General features: G+C 35.3%; 1 protein-coding gene across 3 annotated transcripts in view; it reads right to left on the reverse strand.

Annotated features, from left to right (window-relative positions):
* Nucleotides 1-5,410: 5,410 nt before the first annotated feature.
* The window catches only part of LOC128245488 (neprilysin-4-like), a 44,294-nt gene continuing 27,518 nt past the window's right edge, over nt 5,411-22,186 (reverse strand). For all 3 annotated transcript variants that reach the window (XM_052963673.1, XM_052963671.1, XM_052963672.1), the window contains 16 exons: nt 20,529-20,708; nt 19,595-19,705; nt 18,692-18,831; nt 17,161-17,254; nt 15,667-15,795; nt 14,494-14,592; nt 14,036-14,113; nt 13,701-13,804; nt 12,558-12,616; nt 11,774-11,825; nt 10,805-10,872; nt 9,845-9,975; nt 8,876-8,941; nt 7,923-8,021; nt 6,959-7,035; nt 5,411-5,803 (listed from right to left, as the gene is read on the reverse strand). In XM_052963673.1, the coding sequence (XP_052819633.1) occupies nt 5,704-5,803; nt 6,959-7,035; nt 7,923-8,021; nt 8,876-8,941; nt 9,845-9,975; nt 10,805-10,872; nt 11,774-11,825; nt 12,558-12,616; nt 13,701-13,804; nt 14,036-14,113; nt 14,494-14,592; nt 15,667-15,795; nt 17,161-17,254; nt 18,692-18,831; nt 19,595-19,705; nt 20,529-20,708 (1,587 nt within the window). In that variant the 3' untranslated portion in view covers nt 5,411-5,703. The remainder of the gene's footprint in view (nt 5,804-6,958; nt 7,036-7,922; nt 8,022-8,875; nt 8,942-9,844; nt 9,976-10,804; nt 10,873-11,773; nt 11,826-12,557; nt 12,617-13,700; nt 13,805-14,035; nt 14,114-14,493; nt 14,593-15,666; nt 15,796-17,160; nt 17,255-18,691; nt 18,832-19,594; nt 19,706-20,528; nt 20,709-22,186) is intronic.

Genomic DNA, 22,186 nt, shown 5'->3' on the forward strand with positions numbered 1-22,186 from the left:
ATAGGTTAAGAATATTAACTTAATATCAACGAAATGAATGAATGGATGATGTTTGACCTTCAAAGAATTAAACAAATGCTCAGATATTTCCATGTTATTTATGTATAAGCAAACCTTGAATGTCACTTTGGCTCAACCAAGATAATCAAAAGAACCTTCACGAAGCTAACCATACAGTTGCTCTAATAACGAAATCAGTATGCTTAAGCAAGATTGGAAAGGCAGAACACAGAAAATGTTTTTGCTTTAATTCTCTTCCAAAGATATAATTTCATTAGTTGGATCTTAATGATGCCGTGATCATTTTGTAATAGATATGTAACCATTATGAATATTTTGAGATTGCAACAAAATGATATAATATGTTTACATACCTGAATGATACAAAGCGTAAAAAGGAGCCCCCCCCCCCCACGTACACGTACCAGAGTACACGTAGTATTTCTGAACACCTTTAATATCGTCCTTAAAGGATACCTATTTTAACTAAAAAAATATGGTTTCGCGCTAAACCATGCCGCAGAAAATACAAACTAAGTGAATATTAGCATAATAAATGATCTATATTAATGATAAGTGAAGAGCTTACATTGAAGGCTGGTATCCAAGTAAACAAACGCGACGGCGACAAACATCTAGCAAAGTGCATGCTGGCTTAGCACAATACTGTGACAACGACTTTTTTTCTTCATTGAGTTAGAACAATTTTGAACTAAGCACGCGATGTGCCACCAAAAAACTCTTGCAGCTTACTGATAGCAGATAATCTCATAAATTTCTTTGCTGCTCTCAAACAATATCATATGCTATTTTATTATCTTAATATCAATATAATGTTACACTCAGTGGTATGTCATACAAACGATACATTTAATAGTGACTTGCACTTTTTATGATTTATTTCAAACGAAGCGAATAAGTTCTACATCGGAGAGTTTTCTTATTCATTTAGACCTTAAGCTGCCAATTCACCCTGCTCCCCCAAGGGGGAATTTTGAATGTTATGATTTTATTAAAGCTTAAGCGAAACGCCACAAAATGAGATATGTTTACGCTCTGGGGGAGGAGGCATAAATGAGTAACGGACTTTTAAACTACGTTACCCTAAGTAGTTTCTTTTAAGTTTTATCTGTACTATTTCTTCCATGTGTAACGCTCGTTTATGAGATAAAAGTTGGAAAAACGTCGTCCTGAAGTTCGAAGTAATGAAATAATGAAGGTTTTCTAATAATTCAAACTGCACGAATTGGTGTAAATTACGTTACTGTTAAAACGTAACATAAAAAGCAACGTTTTTATAGAAATAATACGTTACACAGACTGCTTATACAAATAAAATCATGTTATTGTGCTTGATTAAAGAGGTATGCTATGTCTTAAATATGTATTAGACGACTTCATCAATAAATCCCGAATCTTATTTATTATTGTGTAGATAACATTATTATATTTTGCATAATAACGATTGATGCTGAATACCGTTATCACAATAAATTGCTTTAATTATACACACATTATTTTCTGGTTTTATTTCTAATTTGAACCAGTGATAAAACCTAAATAACCATGATCACGTTACTTAGTCAGAATATTTGAATGCTATTGTTAAGTTTCATGTGGAAAATGGGTAAAATCAAATAGAGCTTAAATCAATTCAATGTTAAAACACAATAATACAAAAACATATTTATTTGTTCAACTGAACTTGTATAAAGGCATAAAAAATATATTTTATTCATATTCAATACAGCGTGAAAATTCTTTAAAATGTAGTTTACAAACATAAGCATCAATTGATAAATAAGTGGATAAGAAAGTTTTGTAAGATAAATAAGATTTAAAATTGTGCTCATGGAACAGGCTTTGCAACTATGGAATAGGTCATTAAATCCAATTGTGCACAAAACTGCCCTTTTCCTATGGTCAAGTTACATGGTTCTTAGAAACTGCTGATAGAATGGCTTTTAAAATCATGCGAGGATGTTGCACAAACATATGTCCGCAATGCAATACTTCAAAACCTACCATGAGAACCTGATACATTCGGAAAGCTGGTTTGTTTCCCTGATTTATTCAAGTAAGTTGAATGCAAAAAAAGAACTGCACCAACATTCTTGATATCTGGTCCCGAAACAAGAACTCCTACGGATGAATCGCTTTTATGGTCAACAATGATATACTAGCAGGTCCATGATACTAGTAACCTAAATGTCATGTTTCCTTTTCGACCAAGGGAAAATTGACAACTTTGCAGGAAAGTTTTGAGACCCTGTCATTCTAAGGCGTAAACATGTCTTAAAATGTTTGCAAGATGATATACTTTCATAAAATCATGGTCTACAAAATTCCCTCTGGGGGGGGGGGGGGGGGGGGGGGAGCAAAACCCTTTTCCGCTCGTAGTCTAATTAATTCTCATATTAGGACGGTAACTAGTACGTGGAGCTTACTATGCAAGCTTACCGTGATGCATATTAAAATAAACCAAAACGACTTAAGTCAAGGCTGGGAACAGTTTTATAGATAACTTTACGGACAATGCCAGCATGATTCATTTAAAGATAACTACATTGAACCGAAATAAATTTGGGTATAGAATACTTATTAGACAAAATTAGAAAATAACAATGAAAATTAATTAACATGCCTTTGGCAATTGTAAAAGACGTAAAGCGTATGGTGATGATGAATTGCTTTATGTCTAAACATTGGCATCACTAATATTTTCAATTATATGTTAAACTAATCGTATACATCAATAAAACTTAAAAGGGGCATTATAACGCCTCTCTGCAAAGGAGTATTATAAAATATTATATATAAAATATTATAAGAACCCATGAAACTCCAAAACAATCCCCGATATCATAAAAGTAAGAATCGGCACTTACTTGAAGATTGCATAACATAAAATATACGTATCACAATAAACTCATTGACTGGACGAGAGTAGTCACGTGGTGTTTGTTATTGAAACCCATAACATACTATTTAAAAACGTATCGCAATAGATCGTGACACAGATCAAGCGTATCGCAATAGATCGTGACACAGATCAAGCGTATCGCAATACATCGTGATACAGATCCAGCGTATCGCAATAGATCGTGATACAGATCCAGCGTATCGCAATAGATCGTGATACAGATCCAGCGTATCGCAATAGATCGTGATACAGATCCAGCGTATCGCAATGGATCGTGATACAGATCCAGCGTATCGCAATAGATCGTGATACAGATCCAGCGTATCGCAATACATCGCGATACAGATCCAGCGTATCGCAATACATCATGATACAGATCCAGCGTATCGCAATAGACCGTGATACAGATCCAGCGTATCGCAATACATCGTGATACAGATCCAGCGTATCGCAATACATCGTGATACAGATCCAGCGTATCACAATACATCGTGATACAGATCCAGCGTATCGCAATACATCGTGATACAGATCCAGCGTATCGCAATAGATCGTAATACAGATCCAGCGTATCGCAATAGATCGTGATACCTGTTTGGAAATAATGCAAGGACGGAGGTTTATAAACGGTGCCGGTATGTCATCTATCCATGTGGACACACTTGGTCAGTAATGACCCAAGGTTAATTACGAATCAGGTATACCTTTTTTGACAGGGGCACATCTGCAATGTATTTTTTGGAAATGCTTTAGCATGAAAAATAACACTGTTATACCTATATTTTGATAACAGTTGTATGTTAAGGGATATCACTGCGTAGGAGATTGAATAAGTCACCTGACAATTGATTACAGAGTGGTTTCCCTTGTCGCGTTGTAAACATGTTAACATTATTTATTTATTACTGATAGTTTTACCGTATGCACTTAAAATAATTCACAGTAGATCACAGATCGAGGTGTGGATAAACTAAAAACCTTAGATATGTTAATACATAACATACTATGATATTTAATGCGTATTGTTCTATCAACCGTATACAGCAATACATTATTAACACAGTCATACATTGACATAGATTTTTTTGTCCGTCATGTTTCAAGCACAATTGGGTTTCAGACAAATCTTGTTGCCTTACTTAAAATTAGAATTTAAATTTCCGTTGAATGATTACTGAGTATATAAATGAACACAACTTTAAGTGACTCTTTTCGAATATATATTTCTACAACGCTGTTCTTAATGTTGCGTGGTGAAACTTGGCTGTTCCAGTAGCTAAACTTGGCTGTTCCAGTAGCTAATCTTGGCTGTTCCAGTAGCTAATGTGCGTTATACCGGAGGTGGTCTATTTAAGCACATGTGCATCTCATAGTGCCGTGAAAAGTATTCGTTGCTATTTAGGTGAAATAATAACTTTGGCATAACTTTTTTTAGTCCTTGGTCATCATGATTATTTCAAGTACTGGCTATCATGTCCATTTGTTTGTAATGTCAACAAGTCAGCCTTAAAGTATGCTGATTTGCCAATAAACTTTGAATCGATACATGTTATTTGTGTTTTGTTATTGTAACGTTTTGTGTATTGAGTTGAATGTTTATAAACTATAAACCTACTGCCTTCGTTCATAGGTTTGCTAGTGGGCGTGTCCCTGTTTTTCCCATTGTATTATCAAAACGTTCGTACGTATAACAGAATTTTGGCTATGAATGTTCTCCGACCGAGAATAATGTGAAAAACAATACCAGAGGGAGTGTCCAAAACCACGATGTTTAACAAAAAAAACAAAACAGTTTTAATATTACAATTAACAGTTATACACACGTTAAAGTATCAAAATACATTAAAGAGGTTGCGAAACACTACTTGTTCTGGTACGTGTACGTGTGGACATCTTTTTTGTGCACTACGTCATCCAGCTATGTGTACATTGTACGGGTTAACGTGGGACTTCTTATTGTGCACTACGTCATCCAGTCATGTGTTAATTGTACACGTTTAGAATGAGATGTACAAAAACACGAAAAAAGGGCTTAAGTGAGTACCAGCGAGTTTACAAATCCATATTTAAAAAGAAATTCAAACTCAATTGTTATATACGCAGTGCGTGTAGCTGTCTTGTTTTGCAACCTCTATATTACTACGGAGGTAATAGTTCCTGAAATCACAGTCACGTTATAAGTGCCTTCCAATGCGAAAACCTCTACGAATTCATTGCATCTATATATAATTATGTTAAGAGTTTTCATTGCCTAAACGTAGCAAAGCGCATTCAGTAACACATTATACGTTCCACATTCTTAAACCAAAGTTTCTTATATATGTGTTTAACTACTACATCACCATTTATAGGGCTTTCGTCAGGCTGCATTTATGAGATTATCCATTGGCAAATGTAAAAGAAAATATCTTAATAATTGAATAAATAATAATTATAAGTGTAGATTTCGAGTTTTGATAAAAAAAAGGGTAAAAATACAATCTAAAATCTAATTAGAGGTTTTATTTCCATATCGTTTGAGTATGTTGTTTAAAAAACACAGATATTAATAAAAAAAGTTGCACTTTAACATTTTCTATAAAAACACACTATAAAAGTATATATTCAAACATGTAATGAGAATCCGCATGAAGTACAAGTCAAACGAACACAAAAATACACACCTCAATAGAATCAACAATTCAAAAACACACATTATATTATCATCACAATGAATACAGTGCTATACAAAACAATTTTAACACTTTTGCAAACATGACTTGGATATCTTCTTAGATGATTTACCAAACATAGCATTTCTTTTCTGGGTTCATAACGTTACTTTTCTTACACCCAAACGCGGTAGCGAAGTCTGGGGAATTCTGCAGCGTTCCAATTACTCTGCAATAGAAACAAAACTTTCACAAGGTATGGCATAACGTTATGTTTAACCATTTATTTCTTCGGAAAGCACTTTCTAAAATGACCATTAAGTGTCCGACGTTTGCCCTTGGTGTTGTTTGTTTCATGTATGCGGTATGGTGTTATTAGATTATATCTCAATGCTTATCAATCAAACAATAAACAGACCAGTATTTAACATTTTGAGTGTCTTATAAGAACTCTAAGGACTTAGAACTTTAAAACATTTCAGGCTCTTTAAAAGGGACTGTACACTAGATTGGCACCAAAAAAGGTTTTTTTCTGTAACGAATCTCAGGACAATTATTTAATAAAATGTTTTACTCTTTGATATCATAATTAAAAAAAAAACCAAAATGTAAAAAAATGAATCGGAAAACGGGTTTGAACCGGTGTCGCCGAAAATGGGGTCCAGTGTTGTATCCACTGTGCTACGAAGGCTTACCCTAAAATACTGGAATATTTAAGCTATATACCTAACTTGGTCATATCACGTGATAACATCGACTAGAAATCACGCATAAGGAATGAATTCTACTAGGTAGACAAATCTAGTAATCTTTTTAATGGAAAAATACGAAAAAACTGCGAAAACTAAATTAATTGTAAACTATGTGGTACTTCAGTTAGTAAGTTTCTATGCCTTGTACACATCGATAACAAGTTAATGTCAGCTTTGGACAATTTTCCTTTTTTTCGCTATTATTTTCATCATACGGAGTACAGCCCCTTTAATGCCACAATTGCCACTATTTTCCTACTACCGTGCACAAATATCAAGATGAAAACAATACAATTTTGTTAAATACAGTTACTTTGATTATTTGCCTAGCAATAATTAAGTCGATACGAAAAATGTTCAAACACTTTATGGAAACAAAAAACCACGTGTTATACTTGGTACTCAATAAGCTAAGTAGATCATTTATCTTAAAAGAAAGTAGATCAACGTAATTCAACAAAATATAATAATTTAAATAGAGATAGGCACAAACTTTCACTTATTTTCACATAGAAAGTTGTCAAACAAACATGAATACAGATTGAGCAAGTTTGTACTTAATGTCCAACTTGCTAACACATTTAGCATAACGGAAATAAAATGTTTATGTCAAACATTATTGATAGTCTAACCTGAATTCTCCCGGACTGTGAACTCCAGTATTAATGGCGTTGATGACGGATTCTCGGCGCATGTTATTACACCAGATCTAGAAAAAAGGCAAAAAGTATGAAAAATAGCATGATCTACTCTAAACAGCCTTTTCTAATTTGACCCTTATACGTTTTCTAAAAACGCAAATGCCAACACCATTACTATAAGCACAGTCGAAGTGTTCATAAAACGAAAGTCCAAATCGGTACAGTTGAGTAATAACTCATTATATATGGTGAAGATCCGCAAATCTACCATTAAGTGTGTTGAAGAATATGCATTCCAAATACGTTAATTAATTTAAGACAGCATTTCCTTTATATTATAAATTTCAATATTGAGGGTAAGGAGCTGGTTGTGCGTTTACAGAGTAATGTTAAGGGTAAAGAGCTGGCTGTGCATTTACAGAGCAATGTTGAGAGTAAAGAGCTGGTTGTCCGTTAACAGAGCAATGTTGAGGGTAAGGAGCTGGTTGTGCATTTACAGAGCAATGTTGAGGGTAAGGAGCTGGTTGTGCGTTTACAGAGCAGTGTTGAGGGTAAGGAGCTGGTTGTGTATTTACAGAGCAATGTTGATGGTAAAGAGCTGGTTGTACATAACCTTACCAAATTTGATGAGGAAGAGCTAACTGTGCAGTACCTTAACAAAGTTGAGAACGAAGATCAGGTTGTGCAGTACCTGAGCAAAGTTGAGGATAAAGATCTGGTTGTGTATTACCGAAGTTGATGGAGGAGAGCCATTTCGGCATTATTGTAGAAACATTAAGGAAGAAGAGCTGATGGTGCATTACAAGGGCAAAGCAAAGTGGGTGGTTGTTCAGCACAAGGGCAAACTGTTTATGTAAAAAAGTTTGTTGTTTATTTCCTAATGCAAAGTTTATCCAGAATAGCTGGTTTTCATTACTTGAGCAAATTTGAGGACAGAGAGCAGGCTGTGTATTACCTGAGCAAAGTTGATGAAGAAAAGCTGGTTGTGCGTGTAGTTGAGACCAGGCAACATTGGTTCCTCCTTTCCCATAGACTCCACCCACCGACGGTACGCCTGGAACAGTATTTAGTACTCATAATTAGTTTAAACTCCAAGGAACCCATTTTCTGCTGACCTTCTAAAGGCAGCAACCCAACATGTATGAATAATGATACTTTGATGTATGTGCTGTCTCTCTTTGTTGTCATTGGCATTGTGCATCTCTCGTTTAATGTCTGCTAGTCCTAAACTCTGCGCATTTAAATAAAACTTTTGGCAACAAAGCATGTCACTGTCATTTTCATTGTTTTTTTAAAGCATTCCTTAATGTAATTTGTGGTATTTAGTTATAACATGCGTTTAATTGTAAACCTTCTGAATATTTATTATGAAGTGCGACTGTATCCAATTTTTCGATCATATACTTAGCTGTTGTTGTGAAATGCAAAAATATAATCTTTACACTTCATAGTACTTGTAGTATTGTCACTGTTTTTTAGTGGCAATGGGCAAACGCCAAAGACATAGAACACAAAATCACAAACAACAAACATAGAACAGCATAAAACTCTACAAACAGCACAGTGCATAAATAGTATATATATTTATATAAACAATTAGTATGTTTATCAAGAATTGTTAGGTACCGCCTTGAAACGGTCAGTAAAATGTAAATTTACTGGGGGTTTAAACCAAACCAATTTGAGGTATAATACTTACTTGTTCAATAAATCAATTAGTATCTTTTGTTTTGTGTGAAAACTGCTCTCATTTTTTCGATTCTGGTCAAATCGAGGGTTTTATTTCATTCTTAACAAACGTTTTGATATTTGAAATATAGCCGAACAAAGGCAATAAAACGGCACAAAAAGCCAGGCACTGACAACACTTCAGGCATTGCGAAATTTCCACGTTAGTTTTTCCCTTACCCTAAAGCTCTGTTTAAGACCACCATTGTCCGCGATGTTTTCGCCTTGTGTGTTTATACCGTTGATCTGAAAACAAATATTGGATTTTTTTAAATATTTACATTGCATATTAAATTTATTTGTAGATAAAAACCTGATGTGCATTTTAACATAAATGCAAACCATTATCTCTGGTTTACTTTAATTTACCATTTGTTCCGACCAAATTGCCAGCTGTTTAATTTCTTTCAATACTTCATTACTTTAAAGTGACACTCTTATTCAAAATCAATACAAACACATGTATAACAAACATAATTTTGAGTGATAAACCTTTAACTACTTACTTAATAATGCATTTATGGAAATTATTAATCACTTATAACAAGATTGTAACCATGTATTAAATAGCTGAAAACACAAAAAATATTAAATGATGGTCCTTTGTTTTTGCTGAAGGGACAGCACGCTGAAGAGACAGTGGTGGGATACAAAGAAGTCCTGGTTCAAGCGAGCTACTTGTACCAATTTTTAACGTCTTTAACGTATGACGCGGCCAGGGATCGAACCCACGATCTCCCGCTCCGTAGGCGGACGCTTATCCACAAAGCCACGGAGGCGGTTTTCGTTCGACTAACAACCGGGCTAGTCACTCTGACAAGGAAATTATCATACTGATATCGACAATACATTTTTTGTCTTGCGGCAACAAAAGGTAAAACAAATATGACTTCAAATATATTAGCAAGCAAATAAGACTTCCAGTAAGCTCTCACTTAGTTTTCTCTGATCGTGCCAATGTAAATTGTTGTGTCTTATGGTTCTATGTTTGTTTGTGATCTCTGTGTCCTTAAACTTGGTTAAGTTTGAGACTAGTGTTTATCCCTGTAGTTTTCATTATTTATTTACATGTAGGAGTCCCAAAACAACAACCCATTCATGAGTATCTATAGATGTCTGTGAACCGAACATATATATTTTTGAACTTACAGTAAGGTTAGCTTCTCTGACCAGAAAATCCCCATACTGGTCCACAATACATTTAGCCTTCTCTTTGAAGTTGTTGATGATGGTGTCGGACCACCATTGCACAAGGTTTCCATCCTTGTCGTATTGGCGACCTGGAAAATGTTCAACAAATATCTCCATTTGAAAGATATATCATACATTAATCGACGTTGGTGATTTTTTTTAGTGAATATAATAAATTGTATTCTTCTATTGAGCGTTCATATTAAAAATACAATTTATATCATATTAAATGGGTCATATTTTGAAAATATATTAAAATAACTCACCGAAAACAAGTGCATGTTTATCAAATAAGTTTATTTCTCAATTTTACTCTTTTTAACAACGTTCATATTAAAGCTGCACTCTCACAGATATACCATTTTTACAACTTTTTTTAATTTTTGTCTTGGAAAGAGCAAATTGTTGCATAAAAATCTGCAAACCAATGATAAAATGTTGCTGACAAAAAATCAGATCGTAGATTTTCAAATTTCCGTCCCAAATTAATGTTTTATGGCTGAAACCGTTACTAACGGTTAAAGAAAAATGCATAAAACATCATTTTTTGAACTTAAAAATAAATATCTGCGATCTATTTTTGTCAGCAGTCTTGTATAACTGGTTTCCATGGATTTTCGCAAATATTGGCTCGCTCAAAGACAAAAAATAAAAAAAAAGTTGTCAAAACGTTCAATCTGTGAGAGTGCAGCTTTAAAGGCATAGGCAGATCTCATGTTTATGATGACGTTACATCCAAATGACGGACTGTATTTGAAAAAAAATAATTTGCAAACCGTCAAGTAGCCGAGCTTCAAACATTTACCGGAACACTTTAACATTTTTCAGCATGCGTCTGTTCGAATAACTGTTTATCTTTTCATATCATAACTATTTTCATTGTTTTCGTGCCTTAAAAAGAAACTTATATACGGTTACCTCTGTCATCGAATCCGTGTGATATTTCATGTCCAATGACAACACCAATACCACCGTAGTTCATAGATCTGTGACAAACATCAACAACAAATCAGTATCATAGTGCCATATGGTGTGTTCGAAGACAACTAAATCAATCATAGCCCAAGTACCATGCTGCATGTTCACATTTCACTTCATCTACTCAAAGAGGACAGAACAGAACAGAACAGAACACAGTTTATTCGACTTAAACAAGTGTATACTTGTCATATGCCGATATATTAACAACATATGAATAAATACTGTTTAAACCAAATACTACATATCTTAACAAAAAAAAAGATTCATGTAATACACGATAACTGTTATCTTAACATTGGCAGGGGAGAATATAAGTATCTTCCATAGCCCGAGAGTGTAAGATAGGTTCATTCCGATACCTCAGTTAAACAAAATTAAGTAAACATGGATTGTTTGCTGGAACTTTTTGTGCGTAGTGAAAATCAATGCGTATGGATATGCGACGATTCGTGGTTGTCATGGATGGGCGCGCAGTGATTCAAATTTAAATAGTCAAATCGGTAGTTAAATAGTTCAGAGGAGAGGGAAGCATCATTTCTTGAAAGGTGCATTAAAACTGTTTATGGTGACATTTGAAGCGAGAAATAATTATTTAGCATTCTAAATATTGCCAAAAGACAAGGTTTCCATGATGCTACAGGCGAAAGTCTTCAGCAAGGGAGGTAATTATAATGTGATGACCATTAAAAACGAGTTCCATACGGGTACTTGTTTTATCTTCGCCCGTGGGCAAGATAAGAATTTCTAGCATGGTGAAATTATTGGATCTACTTATCAGAGGTGGGAGAAATTATCATGATTTTTGTAATAAGTTGTATTATTAATAAGTGAGTTGCAAATGCCCCTTTAATATACTTTACAAACATTCACGACGACAACGTACTGAATGCTTTAGCTATTGCTTACTTTGGCTGTGTTTTGCTGTAGAAGGGAGGCTGCAGTATTCCAGCCGGAAACACTGAAAGGAACATGTTTATGCATAAACACATGTCATATCCACCACTTAATCCTAAGTAACCCTCGCGCCAGCCCTAACTCGAATAACGTACGATTACATAATTAGTCCCACCGACGTCCGCTACTGGATGTTATTCAGACTTTACATCCATAAGAATACCAAACCGTGTATATATCTCGTGGTAAAACGTCATATGTGAACAGAATATTGTTGCGTTATTCGGACATTTTACATTCGGACAACATCTCTTTGCACTGATTATTTTCCCCAAAAGATGCACAATGCGACAAGCTCAGAATAACTGGATAGAAAATAGATGTCCATAGGCACTTTCTTATTATCAAGTATTTTAAAGCGTGAGTGTGTGGCAAATATGCCACTGAGTGGGGCTAATACTGATCCCAGGAACATGCTTTGAAAAAATAAAAAATAAGTTTTGAATTATTACATTAACTAGTCATACATCTGAAATAAGGCAAGCTACTTTAAATTTGAAAATATAGATATAAGTGTGACGTCGTCAGCGAAATTGAGGCATGATGGGGGAAAACTGACAATATGCTATAGCCCATATGAAGACCCTCATAGTTTCTGAAAATTATTTCCAATTCAATTCAAAACATTGTTATGAATCTCGTTTTTTTTCTTCGAAAACATGACTATTTACACATGCCTCTTTTCTTTAACTAAGCATGGAATATAAAAAAAAACTTAGGAAAAAGACAATCTTACTTATGGCATTGAGGATGGAGTTATAGTAGGCGTTCACAGTAGAAGGCGGAGTCGTCCATCTGTTCAAAAGAGTGCACGTATGTATTAAATAGTTAGCTTTTATGAATTCAGCAATTATGTTCAGGCAAAATAAGACTGGTTAATTCTTCAAATAATTACAGGAGGGACTTAAAGTCAAACTACAAAGTTCTTTGTTTTAGATAGTCGGTTTTTCTAGATTTTAAGTATCTTATTTATTAATACCGATTTTTTTCCTTTAATCAGGGTTGATCTTTAAATAGGCATCATAACTTACATAAGCCAATATTAGTGTAATAAATCATTAACTTCATTCTTTGGATTGGTCCATTATTTTATACCGCGCAACAGGATTGGTTGCATTGGAAGATTTTTATGGGTTATTGAACACAGATCAATCTGGACATTTACGAAAACTACTAGCTTAATATGTATACCATCTACTTTTGAACATCAATAGTTAAGATTAAGGGGAAGTAATCATGGTTTGTTATAAACCCTTTGCTTGTATCGATTAATTACCCTGACACAACTCGGGCCTTTCTTGTATGTTATGTGTTTTGAGCCGGCGGCCTTTAATTTCTCCATAAAATTGTTGACTTGACTTGACTTGTTCTAAATATTAGTTTAGTTTAAATATATTTATTTAACAACGATTGTGAAACAAGTCATTACACCATTATATTAATCACTCTCGTTGGCACGATTTTGCGCGAGAGTGTGGTCTTCTGTTGTGGGGGAAACCGGAGAACCCGGAGAAAACCCACATGTCCGGCTTGGTGACCACAAACAAAATATTAAATAGCAGCCTTACACTGACATTTAAATCATTATCATTTTCTCACAAATTTTTACAATAAAAGTGTTAATGAATAGTGTATTTTGTAATGAGTGTACATGCTTCTTGCCAAAGGCGCCCATGGTTCGATTATTCGCCTGATACACATATGAGTTTGGTAAGTTGTCTCAAAGCTAGACCTCACATCTCCGGATGGCCCGACAACACAAGACCATTATGTCTTGACAACGGCAGGGAGAAAAATAAAAGATTGGATTGAAACAACTTGTTAAAATTAGAAAATCTTTGTAAAATAGGTTTGTTTAACAAATTACACGTCTACGCACACATTTTTGTTGTATTTCTCTCTCAGGCGCTTTAGACCACCAGTGGATGCCCGGTTGAGACCGCCGAGCACATTCTGAAAATGTTCTGTTCGGCTGACTGTCACCTGTTAAATGAGAAAACACTTCGTCTGGATATACTATGGAGGATCTATGGGCCAGTTCTAAGCTATTACATATTTCCTTTCACCCATACCAATTCCAAAGAGCCACTAAATAGTTATTATTTTAATTAACTAAAACATTTACATAGCAGACGATAACTTATAAGTAATGGAGTAAATACTGTTTCAAAACAATAAAAGTTTAATACAAATTTAGGAGAGAGTGCTACTCACATTTTCATATAATTCCGTGATTTTCTCCGGATCTGCCACGTCAGCAGGGTAGCCGATCCATTCACGTACCGCCTTGGCCTAAATAAACGTATGTCAAAATAATGATAAGGTAACTCACTAGAATCGAACCCCGTTGGCTCGAACTCGCTTGGTTCGAATTCATTGTTTATTTGAACTAGATGTAAAGGACTGATTTCTTAATACTGAAAGTCGCTTGGCTTGATTTTCCGAGGCTCGATGTATTTTCTCCGGTCCCTGTGAGTTCGAGCTAACGGGGTTCGACTGTATTTGTATTTGATATTCATTGAAAGAAAAATATCTCTTTCTCGAAAAAGAAATATTCCCGTTATTGATTACAAAACAAAAGACATATTTTTTTAGTACATATCATCATAAAATAAAATTAAATACCATCAATTTTATCTTGCTATGTAACTATGCAATGCATTTAGGAGTACCTTCTCTCTAGCTAACTCTTTTGTCGATGGATCCATCCAGTCTAGTTCATCCAGAAGTTCATTGAAAGCGTTCCGAATGTTTCCAATCATGTCAAGCGCCTGCAAGAATTATGCTATTTCACGCCAGCTGTTTTCAGTATACTTTTTAACAAAATTGAAACCAATACAAACATCGCGATTAAACAAATGGCCTTCGTTTGTGTCACCAAGCTGGAAAAGTTGGTTTCCATCGGGTGCATTGGTGTTTACCGAGAGTCAATGAGAGTGTTTTATATAATGTTTCACTAACCTATTTCACAATCGCGTAAAATAAATATGCTTGGTCCAGATTGGAAGACACATTAGCCAACTTTTTATGCAATTCCACCAAACGGAAATCCCGCGCTTTTGCTGTGCCTTCGGTGCTTTGATTTTCACCCATAAGGTAGTGTGATGTATCTATTATGATTAAGGAGGTTGCAGGTTTCGAGTGTTTAGATAGGCTTCATTATGACCTGCCCAAACCATATCCCCCATGCAGAGTTAAAGAAATATTTGAAAGCTTTGGGCTCACTAATGGGTAAAGTATGGAGACAGAGATGACAATTTGAAACATATATAAATGCTGTGTCACAAACTAGTTGTGAGGTCCTTATAGCTGTTTCACAAACGAGGAAAGATAATAAAGAAAGAAGGCGGAGGCCGGACAGGCTCTGTGTACGTATCTTTACACTTTCACAAACGAGAAGAGAGAAGAAAGAAGGCGGAGGCCGGACAGGCTCTGTGTACGTATCTTTACACTTTCACAAACGAGAAGAGAGAAGAAAGAAAGGCGTAAGCTGGACAAACTATGTGAACGTATCTTTACACTTTCACAAACGAGAAGAGAGAAGAAAGAAAGGCGTAAGCTGGACAAACTATGTGAACGTATCTTTACACTTTCACAAACGAGAAGAGAGAAGAAAGAAAGGCGTAAGCTGGACAAACTATGTGAACGTATCTTTACACTTTCACAAACGAGAAGAGAGAAGAAAGAAAGGCGTAAGCTGGACAAACTATGTGAACGAATCCTATCGCTAACGAGAAAAGAGAAGAAATGTGTTCGTTTCTTCAAACAAACACAAACGAGAAGAGCTTGCATATTGCAATATTCATCTAGCGTGTAATACTCTCGAACAAACGTATTATACTTACAATCGATTTAGCTGACTCATCAAATGTTTCGCGGACAAACATGTGACCAATCGCCATGCCCATCTGACCTGTGACGTAATCTTCACAAGTACGCCAACGTGCGCGTTTGGTTGCTTGGCCATAAACTACCTATAGAGTATATAGAAACAATGTAAGCCAAAGTATAACTTTTAAGTACCAAATCTTTTTAAACATACTTGCTGTGTTCAGTTAAGTATATAAAGTGTTAGAGTTTTATAGTATGCCGCGTAGTTTTTAATAAAATAAACTCTATTTACATTTGACGTAAAAAGGCAAATCGAAGGTTAAGGGTAAGATAGTCTTCGCTCCGTATTAAACAGACGGAGTAACGTTCATCTAAGCCCTCGGATTGTGTGGTCCCAATATGTATTAAAGAAGGACAATATACAGTGTGTGTATACCACGTGATAAAATGCGTCATACATGCTACGTCGGAAGGCAACATTTTGCTTCGAATACAGGCTTTAAACAAAGATAACTTCACTATTTCTTCACTAGTTAAAAATAAACATAGCGCAGTCTACGCCGCTTATGGAGCCCCGCCTTCGGTCTTTTACTAGAGTTTGATTGAGAGTTTAGTTTCTCAAAACACTTCGACAAACCTTTTCACAATACGGCCGTCTGACGGAGCACTGTCAAAATATTATTTTGGAGGCAGGTTTGTTGAAGTGTTTGTGGAAACTAATCACCTAATCAAACTCCGGTATTGAAACGAAGGCGGTGCTCTGCAAGCGGCATAGACTGCCCTTTGTTTCATTTAAAATGGTGTAGTAAAAGAAAAGTTATCTTTGATTTAAGTATTCATTTTAAGCAAAATATTGCCTTCGACGTAGCATATATGACGTAATTTATCACGTGGTATACACACACTGATGACGTAATTTATCACGTGGTATACACACACTGATGACGTAATTTATCACGTGGTATACACACAGTGAATATAGGTTGATGCAAATATATCTTCTTGTCTGTTTATAATTGTAATGCATTATTAAGTTTAACTCATTTGACTTTAATGATAAAAAACAACAACAAAAAGCATATGAATTGTGTAAGGATAAACATAATTAGCCTTTAACGAAAGTGAAACGCCGCCGATCGAACACCGGCGATCGTCTATTTGTGTTTCTGGCAGTCGAACAAGGGGAATAACTGGACATTTATTATACCCATAATTATAAGCCTTTAGTGCTATACAGCGTTTTGTCTCCGTCATTTAAATTTAGCAGTTAAACTTAATGACTTAACTCTTCAGAATCTTAATCATGTTTGCAATAATACCATTCACTGGCAATCAATTTAAACTTAGATCAACAAATACAAGCTAAAACACAACATTTAATCAATAATGTAATTCAATATTTTACGAACTTCTTCTACTTATATATCGGCATACATCTGAGGTTGTGTTCGAAAAAATAAATGGCCGAGGAGTTCCGAATGATATAATCTAATGAAACATATCCTTACCGCATTGTACTCCGCAACAAGATCTGTGAAACTTTCTGGAAGATTGCTGGCCCGATTTTTCATTATCGACCATACAAGGTAGTTGGCTATTTCGCTGAAGAATGTACCAAAACAATAATTAATGGAAAGACAAAAGCTTTTTATGTCTTATATAAAAAGTATACCATCGACCACATAAGGTAGTTGCTCTGTCTCTGAAAGTGTTCCGTCCCAATTAGTAAGGGTACGACAAATGTTTTATGTATCTGATATGTATGTATACCACCGACCACACCAGGTAGTTGCCTATTTCTCTGAAAGTGTTTCAACCTAATTAGAAATGGCATGCTAATGTTTTATATATCTGATATGTATGTATCCCACCGACTACACCAGGTAGTTGCCTATTTCTCTGAAAGTGTTTCAACCTAATTAAAAATGGCATGCTAATGTTTTATATATCTGATATGTATGTATCCCACCGACCACACCAGGTAGTTGCCTATTTCTCTGAAAGTGTTTCAACCTAATTAGAAATGGCATGCTAATGTTTTATATATCTGATATGTATGTATCCCACCGACTACACCAGGTAGTTGCCTATTTCTCTGAAAGTGTTCCAACCCAATTAGAAATGGCACGACAACATGATCAACCACACCTTGTAGCTGGCAATGTCTCTGAAAAATGAACTAAACCAATTAGTAATGGAACAACTAATGCTTTATATATCTAATATGTATGTATACCATCGACCACACCAGGTAGCTGGCTATGACTCTGACATTGTACACAACCAATTAGAAATGGAACAACAAATGTTTTGTTTTAGATTTAATGTGTATGTTTACTATTATCAGTGTAAATAGTCAGATCCAGGGTCAGGCTTAGGCATAGAATAAAGGTTTAGGGTTTAGTGGTTAGGGTTTACCCAAAAGACCTAAAAGTGATTTTGGAGAACCCCTTGGGAAAGCAGAGCAACTTTACTGTTAGAACTGTTTTCGGACTATTTTGAATATTCAGATAGTGCCAAAAAATAATCAGGTTCCTTGAAAAACATGAAATTTGCTGAAATAAAGGTTTATCATTTTCAGAGAGCATTCATACAGAAACTCGCTATGTCGAACTCTTTTATCTCGAACATCTGGTTATGCCGAACTTTTTTTCGAATGTATTGGACATGTTTTGTTTTTCGGTTATACCGCGGTCCCAAAAACTTCGACATATCGAATTAGGACTGTATTTCAAATAACGAGTTATGCCTTGATGTCCGGCCCCAATTTCTCGAAACATCTTAAGCTTAACAGGCTTAAGTCGCTTATTCCAATTAGCCAAAATACATACTGAAAATGGATTTTGATAAATAAAAAATGGTTTATTCTGATAATCATACAAATTATTCCTACATAATTTCAAAAATTTCTTGAAGAAGTTAATAAAACACATTTTATAGAACAACAAAAATAGTGAGATTAGCTTAATCCTGTTATAAGGGACTTAAGAAGTTTCGAGAAATTGGGGCCAGATGAGCATTAAATAAACATGGACTCACTTTTTCGTGTAGTTCTGGAGAACATGGAACAGTTTCTGGAAATAAGGCACGGCTCTGACCACCACGGGTTCGCTGGAATTCAGTTCGATATCGACCCCTTCCAAGCTCATGATCCCTTGCATGTATTCCAGCCAGCCAAACTGTTGGAACCCAAAATAGTTTGTTTTCAAATTGAATAAAATTGTCTTCCAAATCTGCTGAAATGTGAGGTCAGGTTATACCGGTGTGCCATGAGCCTTAGTATCGAAGTAATCAAATATATTGTACAGGTAAACCCCGTTAACTCGAAGTCCTATTGACCGGCGAAATAACCTCGAGCCTCGAAAAAATTCGGGCGGGAATGTTTACATTTAGTATATTGAAATCGGTCCGTTAAATCCAGTTCGAGCAAACGGGGAATTCGAGCTAAGCGAGTTCGAGCCAACGGTGCTCGACTGAATAATTAATATATAACTGTTAAAATGTGTACTAATATAACTTGATATTTAAATGACCGTTGACTATAGAGTATACCCTATATGTTTCACTGACTGTATAAGTATGGGATATTGCCTAATGTATTTGAAATAAAATCTAAAAAACATATTTTTAAAAAAAAAACTACGATGTTTATGAGTGTTTTCTTTGTTTTGGGTTACACAGTTTTCTCCTATATCCGAGCAGTATCGGGTAGGCGGAACTTAAGCGTTCAATAACTAGAGTGCGGAAAAATTAAAACGAGTTTCCCTTATACCGCCAGCAAGTTATTGTACGTTGAACTGAAAGACGGTACAAATCAGTTTCTTCGCTCACTGCCATCATGGTTGGATGTAGACACCTGAGTTTAAAAGCATGTGTACAATTTCAATTACTTGGGTTCTGGTACAGTAACTAACTATTACTTTTGAGAGTGTGTACATGTACCTGTATGTTATCTTTGGGACTGGGTTCTGTGAAATTCTGGGTCAGCTGTTGTATGGTCATCTTGTTATAGAGAGCCTCGTTGTCACGCCGATCTTCAGAGGGCATCGTGATCTGAAACAGTCATGTCGGAGGCTAGTTAGAGTACCTTTGTGTATATTTTTGGCTCGGGTTCTGAAAAGCCATTTGGTCTTCAGAGAGTACCGATATCTAAAACAGTCATGCCGGAACGAATAAGTGTGCCAGCAGAAAAATAAAAAAAATAAACGAGTTGCATTATTTGGGGTTTTTCAAAGCCCTAAATATGTAAGATTTCGTTAGTTAAGACTACTTCCCTAAACATTGTGTTTGTGTCATAAAATTAATATGAGTTGGCATCTATGTATACAGTAGTTTCGGTTAAAATAGTATGATATTTAAATGCATATATACTAATTCTTTAATGCAATATCACAAAGAAAACTATGGGGACAAGCCCAGTTTTAAAATAAAACCATTAATCAATAATGTTAAAGCTGCACTCTCACAGATTGAACGTTTTGACAACTTTTTTTATTTATTTTTTTGTCATGGAACGAGCCACTTTTTTTTTGCAAAAATGCATAAAAACCAGATAATAGTATATAAGACTGGTAACAAAAAATTAGATCGCAGATTTTTTAATTTAAGTTCAAAAATTGATATTTTATGGATTTTTCTTAAACCGTTAGTAACGGTTTAAGCCATTAAACAATGATTTTCGAACTGAAATATTAAAATCTACAATCTGATTTTTCGTCTACAATCTTATATCATTGGTTTGCAGATATTTACGCAAAATTTTTTTGCTCTTTCCAAGACAAAAAAATAAAAAAAAATGTAAAAATGGTAAATTTGTGAGAGTGCAGCTTTAAAAAGATAATCCCGTAGTCCTTGGAAATTTAAAAAAAGTACAAACGTTTGCAATATCTGTTTCCAGCTTTAGCATTGTGTCCATATATGTTTGTGCGGTTGACGAGTCCGCCCCAAACAACTCGGCCACGCCCCGTGCCAGTTTGATATAAGCGTCCCGCATGTGCGCCAGGTTGGAATCTAAATAGTACAATCGCCCGGGCAAGCCGAATGACGGCTGGTCCAGCTGGAAAGAAAAAAACGAAGAAAATGAAAATAATTACATATGCCCATTGAAATAATATGCTGCGCTCAAATTCAGTTTAAATTTTAAACGATATTTTAAAAACGACTACGGAGGAAGTTATATTTCCGAAGTCACTCTCGTTGGCACGATTTTGCGCGAAGGTGAGATCTTGTGTGTTTGGGTAAACGGAGAACCCATCACCAACAAAACTCACAGAAAATCGAACCCGTGTATTCTTGATAAGAAGGAGTACGGTATATAATTTATAACCGCACAAACTTGTACATGTATATCCCATACAATCTATTGTGTATTTCATGTCGATAAAAGCGTACCATACTTGAGAGGTTGCGAAAATCGACGTGAACGTATAACTGTAGGTGTAGCAACATATATACTGGGTATTTTTGTAGTTGAGTTTAAAAGTCGTTTGCGTGTTTTCCCTAAGTTGTACTAAGACTGAATGTTTTCGCATATATCACAATCCTTTGACCATGTTATTATAAACTTGTATGATGCACATATATCTGGATGACGAAGTGCACAAAAAGAAGTATGTACACACGTACACATACCTGGATGACGTAGTGCACAAAAAGAAGTACACACGTACGCGTACCTGGATGACGTAGTACACAAAAAGAAGTATAAATACGCCTACCTGGATGACGTCGTACACAAAAAGAAGTACCCACGAAAACGAACCTGGATGACGTAGTGCACAAAAAGAAGTACACAAGTACACGTACCTGGGTGACATAGTACACAAAAAGAAGTTCACACGTACACGTACCTGGTTGACGTAGTGCAAAAAAAGAAGTTCACACGTACACGTACCTGGATGACGTAGTGCACAAAACGAAGTTCACACGTTTACGTACCTGGATGACGTAGTACACAAAAAGAAGTTCACACGTACACGTAACTGTTCAAGTAGTGTGTCGACAATTCTCTATAAGCTTGAAACAAAGCGAAGTAACAACGACTGTGCATTCATTCCTTTGGGTTTATTAAACAAACAAATTAAAAAGATGTATATCTGTGTATTAAACAGCTGTATACCACTGGGAGTATATAGGTGATTTAAATGTGTGTTTCTTCTAGTTTAATACGTGGATAAGTTGTCCACAGGTTTGGACCTGTTTACACATATAAAGGATTTGATTGGATAATAATTCATTTGCACACATATTTTCCAATAAATTGCCATTTTGCTAATTTATTAAACCCAAAAGATTAACCATCTGTGTTTAATTGACTGCAGATTGCCAAGCGAGATAAACGGCAAATTTTAAATCCAGTTTCATCATTCTTTCCCTCATTAAGTAGTTTTCATGTATTCTGTCTCTGTATAAGACCTTCCAAATCTTACCTAGCGGAACGGAATACATATATTCTATGTTTCATAATGTTTCTATGTTTTCGTCTATACATTCGTCTACACATCAAATCAAATATCAGAATGATAACAAGTAGGC

Source organism: Mya arenaria, chromosome 9 (genome assembly GCF_026914265.1).
Source record: "Mya arenaria isolate MELC-2E11 chromosome 9, ASM2691426v1".
Lineage (NCBI taxonomy): Eukaryota > Metazoa > Mollusca > Bivalvia > Myida > Myidae > Mya > Mya arenaria.